Genomic DNA, 13,881 nt, shown 5'->3' on the forward strand with positions numbered 1-13,881 from the left:
ACCTGAGGGACACATACAGAGGATATTACACGGTGGCACAAAGACATGAAGTTTATCTTCGAGTGGTGAATGTAGAGATCACGAGTGAGCGAAGTGAACAAGTCAAATATTTTTCAACACGAGAAGATAAACTTCAGATCTTCAGCCAACGTGTGATTTTATTTTTATTATATCGACACAAACAAAAAGTCCCCAAATTTATCAAAACAATTCTCTGATTTCCTCACGAGTGACAGATAGAGATTTATGTCTCGGTTTTGGTTCTCCATGTCCCGGATGGAGCTCGGATGAAAAACACGAGCGGCGGATTTCCCAGTAAAACACTCGTGTCTGTGTCATATTTCCCGATATTTCACCCCGATGACGTCACTCCCAGCGTTTCCCCGCTGATTAGACGCGCGTTGTCAAAATGGCGAACCGGTTCAAAATTAAAACTCTTGATTAACTTGTGTATTTTTTTTGTGGATGTGTCCATATAATATAAAGAACATTACACGCTCACTTCGCTCACTCGTGATATGTACATTCACCACTCGAAGATAAATTTCAGATCTTCGTGCCACCGTGTAATATCCTCTATTTATTAGGTCATTAATAACAGTAAAGTTTTGTGGAATTACAATTTTGTATTACTGCAAACTCCACATGGCTCTACAGGCCCAGCGTCTGTGTAATTACATTTCAGCTACAACACAAATTTAATGTGGAGGGATGTGAACAAAAAACCCTCACACTGCACTCAGTGAAGGTTTTACACAGAAAAAAACCCTCAATGTTTACGGGACATCGGAGCCTGCAATAGCGGTGTAATTTGTAAATATTGTAAATAAACTGTAAGTATAAAGTTCTGTTTGATTATTTGTTCAGTTTTGGAAATGTGGTGTTTGTGAGTCTCGTTAGCTGGCTGTCACTTCCATCTTCAGCTCCCAGCTTCCACACTTCTTGGGACAAAATGGCAGAATGTGAGACGTAAACATTTTTCTCCTGAAATGACATCAACTGGTTTCGACTTCTTTAATAGCTGAACTTCAGTTTTATTCAATTCTACATGCAGCTGTTTTCCCCTCATTTATCTACTGATCTATTTGTATTAACACACTCTGGATCACCTGAAACTCAAAACATCCCAAAGTGCGTTTCTGTCAAAGTGCTTTCAGTTTCTCTCTTTCTAACAGTGGAACAGTAGAACAGTTCTATTCAGCTTTACTTACACGGCTTTTCTGGATGCTGCAATCACAGGCATCACCTTCACACGAACCCAATCTGGTATCTCCTCTGTACTGGTATATTTACTCAGATCAAACTCCTCCAGCTCCTGTGCTGAAGTCAGTAACACAAACACCAGAGCAGACCACTGTGAAGGAGAGAGTTCACTTCGTTTCCCAGATTTCAGGTAGCGTTGGATTTCCTCCACGAGAGAATCATCACCCAGTTCATTCAGACAGTGGAACAGATTGATGGATTTTTCTGCAGGAAAATAATCTCCACTGATCTTCTCCTTAATGTACTGAACTGTTTCCTCTTTGCTCTGGGAGCTACTTCCTGTCTGTGTTACTAAGGCATGTAAGAGTTTCTGATTGGACTCCAGTGAGAGACCCAGAAGAAAGCGGAGGAACAGATCCAGATGTCCAGTCTCAGATTTTAACGTCTGATCTACAGCACACTCGTGTAAATCTGAAATTGTCTCAAAGGACCGACGCTGATCAAGAACATTTCTCTTTTCCTTGATGAAGGTCAGATGCACATACAGAGCTGCGAGATGCTCCTGAATGCTCAGATGAACAAAGCAGTACACTTTACTCTGGTGAAGCCCAGGCTCCTCTCTGAAGATCTGCGTACACACACCTGAGTACACTGCTGCTTCTGTCACATCAATGCCACACCCTCGCAGGTCTTCCTCATAGAAGATCAGGTTGCCTTTCTCCAGCTGCTCAAAAGCCAGTTGTCCCAGTTTGAGCAGCATTTCTTCATCACTCTCCTGCTTCTTTGAGTATTTTTCTCTGATGACGTTTGTCTGAATGATGAGGAAGTGTGTGTACATTTGAGTCAGAGTCTTGGGGATCTCTCCACTCTCTGCTTCACCCAACATTCTCTCAAGAACAGCAGCTGAAATCCAGCAGAAGACTGGGATGTGACACATGATGTACAGGCTTCTTAATGACTTCAGGTGTGTGATGATGTTCTCGGCCAGGCTCCCATCACCGACCCTCTTCCTGAAGTATTCCTCCTTCTGGGGGTCATTGAACCCTCGTACCTCTGTGACTCGATGGACGTACTCAAAGGGGATTTGATCAGCTGCTGCTGGTCGGGAGGTGATCCAGATGAGAGCAGAGGGAAGCAGATTCCCTTTGATCAGGTTTATCAGCAGCACACGCACTGATGCTGATTCAGTTACATCACACACACTCACTGTGTTCCGGAAATCCAGAGGGAAACGACACTCGTCCAATCCATCAAAAATGAACAGAACCTTTTCCAACCTGGACATTTCTGTTTCTCTGGTTTCCTTAAAGCAGACATGAAGGAGCTCCAGCAGACTCAGGTTTTGGTCCTTCATCAGATTCAGCTCTCTGAAAGGAAGTGGAAATATGAGGGGGACGTCCTGATTTGCTTTCCCTTCAGCCCAGTCCACAATGAACTTCTGCACAGAGACTGTTTTTCCGATACCAGCCACGCCCTTTGTCACTACAGTTCTGATGGGTTGGGCTTTTTCAGATAAGGGCTTAAAGATGTCGCTGCATTTGATTGGTGTTTCCTCTGTTGTTTTTCTCCTGGACGCTGCCTCCATCCGTCTCACCTCATGTTCTTTATTGACGTCTCCACTGTCTCCCTCTGTGATGTAGAGCTCGGTGTAGATCTCATTCAGGAGCGCTCGCGTTTCCGGCTTTATCATCACTCCATTTAAACACTGAAACTTCTTCATCAGATTTAATCTGAACTTTTTCTGGAATTCATTTACAGCAGGAGATTCTGGGGCGTGTCTGTGTGATGGGGTGAAATAAGAAGACGTGGTGAGACCTGGGCTCCAATTATTACAGTTTAACATCACAGTTTTTTCTGACTGGTTCCCACAGATAACCGTTCTTTAGGATGCTAACACTATGGATTTACCGGATTTGATTGTATCTTTTCCACTGAGCTCTATATAAAACCTGGAGAGCTCAGAGCCTATTCCCCGCTGTAGAGACGAGTGAAGCCGTCTGGCCGCCATATTACCACTCCCATCGCATGTCTTTGGCTTGTGTGTTAAACCGTGGTATCTCATCAAATTTGCCCCAAGAAAAGTATCTCCTGACTCCGCCCCTTTTCATTACCTCCTCTTATTTTCTCAACTTTGCCCCCATTCCTTATACATCTTTATCACACCCCGCTTCACTGTTATTGTTTTTTTTCCCTTTTCCAGTTCAGTCTCTGATAATTTGTTTTCATGGCTCTTTTGTACTACTAGAGCGGCAGCTACAATTACCAGCAGTCCATAATTATCGACACCTTTTCAGATTTACCAATTTAAAAACAAACAAAGCTGAGTTTCAGTTACAGCAGTTATTATTGGCTAATCAATCAACCGGAAGATCCCCCACCCCCACCCTTTGATCTTGTCGTCTGATGACACAGCTCATTACCTGAGACGGAATTTCTTTTAGCACGATCAGCAGTTTGAGGAAAACCCGGACGTCATCATCGCAGGTAAGCATGGTGGAAAGATCATGGACATGTTTTTACTGATCAAATTCACAGATTATTTCATGATCTCCTCATCGAAACCTACTTTATTTCTTACTCTTTCATTTACAGTCGCCATTTTGTATCTAAACGTGCGTTTGAGAGGTCACGTGAAGTGTCGATAATAGTGATCACTTTCACCGGTGTCCACCATTATCGACACCCTGTGGGATTAAGTGACATTTACGACTGTTATGGATCGATCTCTGTGTAACATTGTTGAAGTAGATGAAGTGCTTTAAATAAAAGTGCTGTGATTTATAATGTTTTTTCTGATTCAGAACAGAATGGAATGTTTATAGAGTATTTGGAATCTGATTGCAATAAATAGAATTAGACCACAATATCAGTGGACATTTTATATTTTGGTTCGAGGAATGACATGCGACCTTTGACCTGGATTTTCATGTGGTTACAATGCCAACTGCCTGTTGACATTTATTGGTAAACGACAAAACTAGAAATTAATACAAACAACAACGAATGATTAACAAAATGTGAACTACAAAAATACTTCGAAAGTGGAACAAAAAGATTTCCTGACGCAGGTTAAACATTATCAGTTGATTTGTTTCCAAACATTAGAATTACTTCCGCATTTCTGTAAACACCAACATCCATATATTTATATAAAAGATTTTATATTTAGTAAACGTCTGTGTAAAACAATTTTTAAATTCAAGCCATGTCTTGTGAACTTAATAGTACATACTGATTTTTTTTTTAAATAAAATCATCTGAATGTCAATAATTATGGAACGGTGTCAATAACTGTGGACAAATGTGTCGATAATTGTGGAACGGAGTCATGTGATCTGATACGCTAAATAATCAGGAATCAACTCATTTTTTCCCAGTGGAAGTTTGAGTAATTATTCATGCACAATTTACAGATTGAAAGTCTTTCCCACTTTTGCAACGACCAGAAGATCGTTAAGGTGTCGATAATTGTTGCCACCACTCTATAATTATTTTTACGGAGATTATTTCAGTTCCTGCCGCTTTCTCCTTCATACATTTCTTTTTCCTTTTTTATATTTTATAGACAGACAGAGGCTTTGATCTAGTCAGGAACATTTCCATCGATAATCGGACACAGTCAGTGTTCATCCCAGAGATCAAGGTCAGATTTTCAACAAAAACAGACAAGATGAGTTTTTTTCTCTTCCTATAGGGGGTCCACGCAAACGGCGCTGTGCACACACGTGTAAAAATGATCACACGCTAGCTATCAATACTCACAGGTGAAATGTCCGTCCACAACCTTTGACCTGACGATTTGTACAGTTCACAGATTTCCAACAAAAACAGACAAGACGATGAGATAGTTTTTCCCTCTCTTCCTATCAGGGCTCCACGCAAACGGCGCTGTGCACACACGTGTAAAAATGATCACACACACACTGAGCCTGGATTTAGTCAGATGAAAAAGAGTTATCTTCAAGTCAGTATGGACAGCGGTACGGACGAGCCTATTTATTTATTTATTGCATGTGTTAATGCAGATATAGACATGCAGTGTGCCACAATAGTGTATTTGGTCTAAATATAGGCTTGTGACAGCTCGAAGCGGAGTGAGAGTTTATAGCAGGTGAAGCGTGGAGCACCGCACAATTCAATTTGTCTCTTTATTTACAGAAGATAGATGGGTTTTTAATTTGCTTGAAAAAAAAAAAAAAAAAAATCACGTGGTATTCTTGACTAACTCATTTTACACTCATCTGGAGCTCTGCTTTTAGGCAGCGTCAAAATATATACATCCTCTTTGAATGCCTGTACTATTCCAGCTCATCGGCTCGCACGGCCTGAATCCCTTTTCCGTAGACAGTGATGGAATATTGTTGGCACAGCATCGAGTTTGAGTCTACTGTGACCTGCGTAGCCCAAGAGCTCGGCCTGGAGATTCCTGTCAAAGCAATCGGACTCAAAATGGTCCTCACAAACAGAATTTCTGCCAAAGGAGAGTTTCTAAAGTGTGACCTGTCCCCAAGTTGTGTAGCCACTGTTTAGCAAGTCGTTTACGTCGCTCGGTTGTCAGCAATGGAACACAGAAAAAACACTTTCCCTTATTATCACGGTGATTATTTTTGCAACCACAGGTTTTGCACCCTGCTATTTTTCAACAATGTTTTGTTCATCCGGCGACATCGCGGTGTCAGGAGCAGCGAGCCAATCAAGATACAGGAAACCTATCGATGATTCTACGGCATGTTGACCTCTGACACCACCCACAAAATGGAAATATGGTTGCGCCCTTAAGTGAGCGTGAATAAAAAAGAATTTTAAAGCACTGATTTATGCAACACAGTGAGACAATACAGCGCAGTCAAAATGCATTCGTGCAAAATATGTAATATTTCTCTCCTCTGTTTATTTTTCGCCGTGGGTTCCCTTTATAAAGGAAATTTACTTTCAAATAATCTTTCTCCATCTCATCAGTATGGTCCTGTGAAGCCTGTTTTGGGATACGACTCGTATCGTGGCTTTAGTGTATCGTCTCATACCTACTCTTTACTGTTTAACTGCTTTATTATTTTATAAGAACATCATTTTACTGACAGTGAACAGAATCTGAATGTTTAAAGTGGTGACTGAGAACTTTTCATTCTGAGGATAAATTTGTGTTCAGTTATTATTTTCATGTCTACTCACTCCATATTTCAGATATACATGTTATTTCCTAGCTGGGAGGTCCGTATCACGAAATACTGTGACCAAGGTCTTAAAAGTACTGAGCGAGGCCCTCTGGGCGGAGGTCAGTATTCAGGGCCGAGGTCACGGTATTTCACCACACGGACCGACCTTAAGCTGGTAAATAATATATTTATTTTTTTCTTTACCAAATTCTAACAGAAAACGAGAGCACCCGAAAGGGGGAACCGAGCCGAGGCGAGCCGCCATTTTGAATCCTCATTCACGGCTGTAATGCAAATGGCTTCCTCCTCGGTATACAAGTGCACTTCCATGGCAGGAGAAAAAAAAAAAAAAAAAAAACTACATTTTGCCACCTATGTAGAGCCCCATTTATACAAATAGGAGTCATTCAGGATTCAGCCATGTTTTTGTTCGGCGTTAGCAAGTTAGAGGTTTTTAGCTTTCTCCTGAAATGTTTTCTTTTATTTCTTCTTCCTCAGGGGAGTAAAACTCGCTTTCACTGTGAACACTGTCGTTATCACTATCCATGCTGTAAAATTAATGCTATTCTCCTGAGAAATGCTGCCAAAAATTAAGATTTTTAATAATCTTATAAATAAATCATAAAAAAAGAGAAATGATGATGTAGCCAGATGGATAGGGGGCACTGTGTTTTTTTTTTTTTGTATCGGTTGTGCCCTGGTAGTGTGTGATGTCACGGCGCGGCCGGCCGGATCGGAGGGGTCTCGCGAGAATAAGGAAATCACGTGAGACTTGGTGCGCGCGAAAACATTCCTCCTAACGTGGGCAGTAGCGAAGGTGTGTAAGAGAAGAGCTAAGTGAGCTGTGTGCTGCGGGAAGAGTACATGTTTGGAGAGTGACTGAGTGACCGACGGACGGTCGTGACTGGGGATTTTGCGCTTGCTTCTCATTGGTGACGTGTGCGCTTGTCTCGTCTCCGTTGTGTCTGGAGTTGACCTGGATGACCACGGGTTAGCAGGGGAGACTGAGAACTGTGTGTGCTGCGTCCGGTGGGGGGTGAGGCCCTTGGGCTGCAAGCTAGGAGTGGAAATACGGCCACTGCTGTTGTCTGTTTTGCTCTGCATTGTCTGTTTTTGATTTTTTTTGGGGGGTTTGTTCTGACGGAGTCATAAGACAGTCCGTATAGAGGGAAAATAATTTGTTTTATTCTTTTATTTCAAATGTGACTAATAACTGTCTCAAAATTATAAAATTAATGCTGTCCTTACTTTGGGTCAGTCGGGGTATTAAAGATCCTACATATATAATTTTGTGTCCAGTCCCATCCTGAACAATGTGGCCACATTGACAAAAAATGCTACTATGTTTTTTGTTGTTGTGAACAAGTGAGTCGCCAGAGGTCCGTAACTGGGGTCCGTAACGTAGGATACGGACCCGCTCACCAGCCAATCAGAGCGCAGGATTTGGACCACGAAAAAAATAAGATTGGATAGAATTGCAACACCACCCTGCAGGGCTCGAAATTAACTTTTTTTCTTTGTCCCCCCCAGTGGTCCCGAATTCTGTGTTGTATTGTCCCGAATGGAAGCAATAGTGTCCCCATTTTTTTTCCTCTCTGAAATAACCAGTGAATATTATCATATGAAGTTATTATTATATTTGTAACTATGCGATTTTGAACCCTTTATATCATTTTTCAATAAGTCACAAAACACAAGCGACACATGTCCTATACATCATCTACTTCAAAATTACAGTTATTGCATTTTCAGTTTATTAAACTTTGGCGATCTCACTGTATGAATAGATACCTGTTTATTTAAAGGGGTCAACTAGCTCATTCAGAAAATGTTTCAACTCCCTACATCTGCAGTACACTTTAGTTGAAAATAAGACCCCTTTTATGTTCATTTCATCTACTTATACCTTGAATATCTGTTGGCACTTATAAGGCCAACTTATAATTTTCACCATTACCGTTATCCATTTTTATGAACTTTCCGTTATCCATTACCGTTATCCATTTTTATGAACTTTCCGTTATCCATTTTTATGCACTTTCGCTGCCGAAGGTGCAAATGTTAGCAACATCAGCATAGTGCCAGCAGGTCCGAGCCTAGTTGTGCTGCTGACTGACTAAACTTCCTGAACTAGAAAGACACAAAGAAAACTCACTTATTCTGTTGAACGGTATCTTCCGTCAATATCATCCACATCATTCCTGTTGTATTTTATAACGTGTCTAACAGTGTTCATTCAGTTCATTCAGTTGCTAGCGTTGCCTGCAGACCAGGCGATGACACTTTGGATCCTGAAGGTCCCGGAGACGTTATGTCTGGGCTTTCAGTTTCTTCCCCGCGGTCGGTCCGCTTCAACCACTTAAGCATTTTTGTTCTGGCAAGAGTCGGCGCAGCGTGTGCGGTAGCAATTCCATTCCAAGTCCATATAATGCGGACTCCGGCCGAAGATTCTAGAACAGAATGCGCTGCTCTGTAGCCTACGGATGCAGGTGCATCGAAAGTGTAGCTACTATGTATTTTTCGCTTTTAACGTTTTAAAATTAAAATTGACAAATAAGGTGAATGTCTACGTATGGTTTACGGCTTTGTAAATAATATTAATGTAGAACTTTTTTTCTAGATCTATTTTTTTCCATTGTCCCGGGATTGTCCCAGATATGATAATTTTGTGTCCCGATGACATTTTTTTATAGTCCCCGGGACATCGGGACACCGTTAGTTTCGAGCGCTGCCACCCTGAATTCACAGGGATTGGTTGAATTTGCGTTGAAGTTGCAAATCGCCAAATCCTGGAGGGTCTGACTGTTATGTCTGGATGAGACAGAACGATATGCCATGTGCTTTTGGGTATTTTTAAAACACTTCACACGATTGGTTGAGATACACTGTCTTCCGGGTCAGTGACCAATGATATAATAGTTCACAAAACTGTTTTACCCGCTAAATAAACCATTCGGAATACTTCGGTCCTTTCCAATATTTTCCGATTGGTGTGTAAACAACGCTATATTTACAGCAGTGCTTGCTAGCGGGTGCTGACAAATTGATACGCACAAGATTCAGTAAAACGCGACTACACGCTCCCTACTTATAAATGCACGACAAAATGAATAGATACGCGATATCACTCTCGCGCCCAAAAAGTGGATGTGTGACAGACAGATAAAAAATGCGTATTATGCGCCCTAGATTAGGCTCTGTAAAATCATCCCAATGTCAATAATTGTGGAACGGTGTCAATAACTGTGGACAAAGGTGTCGATAATTGTGGAACGGAGTCATGTGATCTGATACGCTAAATAATCAGGAACCAAGGCATTTTTTCCCAGTGGAAGTTTGAGTAATTATTCATGCACAATTTACAGATTGAAAGCCTTTTCTACTTTTGCAACGACCAAAAGATCGTTAAGGTGTCGATAATGATAGCCGCCGCTCTATAATTATTTTTACGGAGATTATTTCAGTTCCTGTCGCTTTCTCCTTCATACATTTCTTTTTCCTTTTTTATATTTTATAGACAGACAGAGGCTTTGATCTAGTCAGGAACATTTCCATCGATAATCTGACAGTGTGTTCATCCCAGATATCAAGGTCAGATTTTCAACAAAAACAGACGAGTTTTTTTCTCTTCCTATAGGGGGTCCACACAAACGGCGCTGTGCACACACGTGTAAAAATGATCACACGCTAGCTATCAATACTCACAGGTGAAATGTTCGTCCACAACCTTTGACCTGACGATTTGTACAGTTCACTGCTGCACATGTAGGCATTTTTCTTCTCGTTTTTCTCACCAACTACATAAATAACTCGTCCAATTTTGTGGAGCTTCCAGTCGTCTAAATGACAGTTCCGCTCCGTGATGGGAGTGGTAAGATGGCGGGCAGCTGGCTTCACCCTGACGAGCCTACAGTATGAGCTCTCCAGATTTTATATAGAGCTCAGTGGTGTTTTCTATAATCTAATCCTGTAGATAATAACAGCAGAGCGGTTTAGAATACCAGAGCGTCAGTGTCACGGTCATGTTGTTGGGTTTGATCTTACCCTGTATCTGTGATGAAGATCTTTTCTCTTCTGTCTCCTGCCTTCTGTAAAACACTGGCAACAAAAATAGGAGCTGTTAAAGACAACAACTTTAATCCCTTTAATACTGGAGTCTCAGATTTATAGAGATGAAATTGGAGCAAAGAAAAAAAACCTGAAATATGGGGGGGGTGCAACGTCCCCCGAAAATATTTTAATAACATAACACGCAAAACCCTGCATTCTAGTGCATTTTAGTACTTATTTTCACTAAAACAAGTTACAACTTTTAAGCCTTTTTCTTTCATGTACATTAATGATTAACGTCAAAAATATCAAATTTAATTCCCCTAGTTAATGAGTAATTTTCAGGAGTGCATTTAGAAAACGCGGTGATTTTCCTGCTACACAGTTCAGTACTTTGAAAGAAATCAGACAGTTGAAGGTAAACTCAGCAAAATCCCAAAACAGTGCTGTTAAAAAGTAAAGGTCTGTTAGAGTTTCTAAAGCTTTCAGGTTTCAATGTTGGGGACGTTGAGCCTCGTTTATCAATCTTTTAGTAGAGTTGTGCGTTTGCAGAAGCTAAAGTGAACTAAACATTTCCAATTCAGATTTATGCGAGTTGAAGCCGATTGTTTACATTAGTTCGTATTGTCTGTAAATTTAAACACCAATGAATACCAAATTTCTCATGTAAATCAGGGGCGTAGGGTGTGTGGGTGTGTGTGTGTGTGTGTGTGTGGCCTGTACACCGCCCGTCACAACCACATTGTGGACATTACTGCGACAGAACTGCGTAAACTGCATGGACCAACAACGCACATATACACGGACAGAAAAATAAAATCCAACTGGTTTTCCAACTTGACGACCAATGATTCTCTGGACACTGTCCTTAAAGACTGTCCTAATACCCCGGACATTGTTGTTGTGGATGAGACTTCAAAGACCATCACGGTATTGGAAATAGGATGCTGTTTTGACGCATATATGGATTTGTGCTTTGCTGAAATTTTTTGACAGAAAGTGGCTATAAAACATCTATGGTGGCACTCATCTATGGTAGCCTTGGTCACGTTCATAGACTGTGTGTCAGAGGTCTGTAAATAGCCGGCTTAAATAAAAAGAAAGCAAAGCAGCGAGCTAAGTATTGTTCACTGTCTGCACTTATAGGCAGTTCGCATATCTGGAGAAGGAGATGTCACTTGTACCCTTGAATAGGCTGTAGACCAGTATAACTTTGGTATTTATGTAGAAGACACATCATTGCTTCTTTAAGATTGTTTAGGGTGCTGTATTGTTTTTTCAATAATTATTGGTCCTCCCAAATAAAGTAATCAAAATGTGTGTGTCACACACTGACTGGCAGTCTGAGTGCATTATGCAACAAAAAATAATTCCCATTGCTAGTTTTAGGCAGCTTAGAAACCGGCTCTTCCATTATTGCGGTTTCTTCCATGTTTTCTTGATGATGTGTTCTAGAAACGGCACTAAAACTTAGCTTCGAAACCACAAAATGCAACTTTGATGGGAAAAAAATATATATATATATATATAAAATAAATTGCTTACCTCTCTTCACGTCGAAAGAAGGAGGAAAATTTTGCTTGTTTTGACACGGCGAATTATTAACACGAGAAAATACTCGTAATTCGCAACTAAAAAGACTGCAGCTACACTGGCAGCTTGAACATGCTTTCTAGTGCGATTGTGTTGCGCTTGCGCAGAACGGTGTCAGTCCTGCGCGCCTTAGCACGTGCACCTGAAGGCGCGCCTAACGAGCTCTGGCACGCGTGCCATTAACAAAGAACACCTGTCTTTAATCAATGAACTGTGTTTGGGCTAGTTAAGGACTGCGCCCACGCAAGGACGATGCAAAGCATTACGCCGCGTCTAGGAACGCGAAAAATCTGAAAAATAAATTTCTCCATTTGGAAAACCGGAGATTTTCAAGAGTTTTGTCAAATATCAAGATTTCCGGGTCATTCGCGGAAAAAATCTGGAGGAAAATCTAAAAATCCGGAATTCCGGGAAAATCCGGAACACTTTCATGACTAGATTTAGTCCCAATTTTACTGCAATAAATGGAGCAAGTGAATAATTATTTAGAGAACACAGAACTAAATACATCAACATTGTGGATCTGGAGAAAAATCTGTCCCTGTTTTAATTTTAGGCTTCTAATTTTTTTCTTGTTCTTCCGACAGTCCCCTCCAAAAGTACCGGAACAGCAAGGCCAGCTCTTTTGTTTTTGCTTTACACTGAAGACATTTGGGTTTGAGATCCAAAGATGAATGAGACAAGAGATCAGAATTTCAGCTGGTTCAGTTCTTTTTGCTTATATTACCATTTCTGGCTTTAGCATTAAAAACATGAGCCATAAGACATTTTCACCTGAATAAATGTTTACACTATTTCCTCTAAAGCATTTACTGAAAGCATTGTAGCATCACTAAAGACCAAGGAACTATAATAAACATCAAAATAGCTGCTAATGACAGTGGGGCACATCCATTACTGTGACTTTAACTCTGAGAATTATGGGATGTTACCTGTGTCCAGGTGACGGGTTTCCAGTTTTAAAGTTCCGGGGAAGCTCCATAGACCGATCGCTCTTCATGGAGACACAGCTGGGTTCTGGTGAGTCTGATCTCTTCATCTGGACTTTACTGTACAGCATTATAGAGTGGACATGAGACAGTTTTTCTTACACAGAATTCCGACACAAAATACTGGCGAGATGAATTTGTATCATATCGTATTTCACCATATTTCTGTTCAATATTCATTATGACCTCCACCTCTTCTTACACACTCGGCAGCAGCAGCAGAGGGAGTAGCATATGTGACGACACTAATTTGTTCTTTTAATCATTTAAAGCACAATTTGCCATCAAACAATCTTTCTACATTAAAGGGGACCGGTACAGCATTTAAACATGATCGATATCGATAGTACAAGCCCAAATTATAATAACACACACAAGTGCAGCCACCTGATTAGCCATCATAAGTAGCTTTAAGCGCTTAAAGGTCCAAAACACGTCAAGTTTTATTGCACATGGGCAACCAATATGACATCAAGTCGCTGATGTCCAGGTAGCGGAAGTTAAGTGCAGACGATGTAAACATACTTGTGAGCCTGGATTTAGTCAGATGAAAAAGAGTTATCTTCAAGTCAGTATGGACAGCGGTACGGACGAGCCTATTTATTTATTTATTGCACGTGTTAATGCAGATATAGACATGCAGTGTGCCACAATAGTGTATATGGTCTAAATATAGGCTTGTGACAGCTCGAAGCGGAGTGAGAGTTTATAGCAGGTGAAGCGTGGAGCACCGCACAATTCAATTTGTCTCTTTATTTACAGAAGATAGATGGGTTTTTAATTTGCTTGAAAAAAATTTTTTAAAAAAATAATAATAAATCACGTGGTATTCTTGACTAACTCATTTTACACTCATCTGGAGCTCTGCTTTTAGGCAGCGCCAAAATATA

General features: G+C 40.8%; 1 protein-coding gene across 1 annotated transcript in view; it reads right to left on the reverse strand.

Moving 5' to 3' along the window:
- LOC132882168 (NACHT, LRR and PYD domains-containing protein 12-like) overlaps positions 1-13,881 on the reverse strand; it is a 547,173-nt gene that overhangs the window by 92,141 nt on the left and 441,151 nt on the right. Inside the window, exons 12-14 of the mRNA XM_060915438.1 lie at positions 12,935-13,051; positions 10,404-10,457; positions 1,212-2,981 (exon numbers count right to left, since the gene is read on the reverse strand). Coding sequence (XP_060771421.1) covers positions 1,212-2,981; positions 10,404-10,457; positions 12,935-13,051 — 1,941 coding nt within the window. The remainder of the gene's footprint in view (positions 1-1,211; positions 2,982-10,403; positions 10,458-12,934; positions 13,052-13,881) is intronic.

Source organism: Neoarius graeffei, chromosome 2, assembly GCF_027579695.1.
Source record: "Neoarius graeffei isolate fNeoGra1 chromosome 2, fNeoGra1.pri, whole genome shotgun sequence".
NCBI lineage: Eukaryota > Metazoa > Chordata > Actinopteri > Siluriformes > Ariidae > Neoarius > Neoarius graeffei.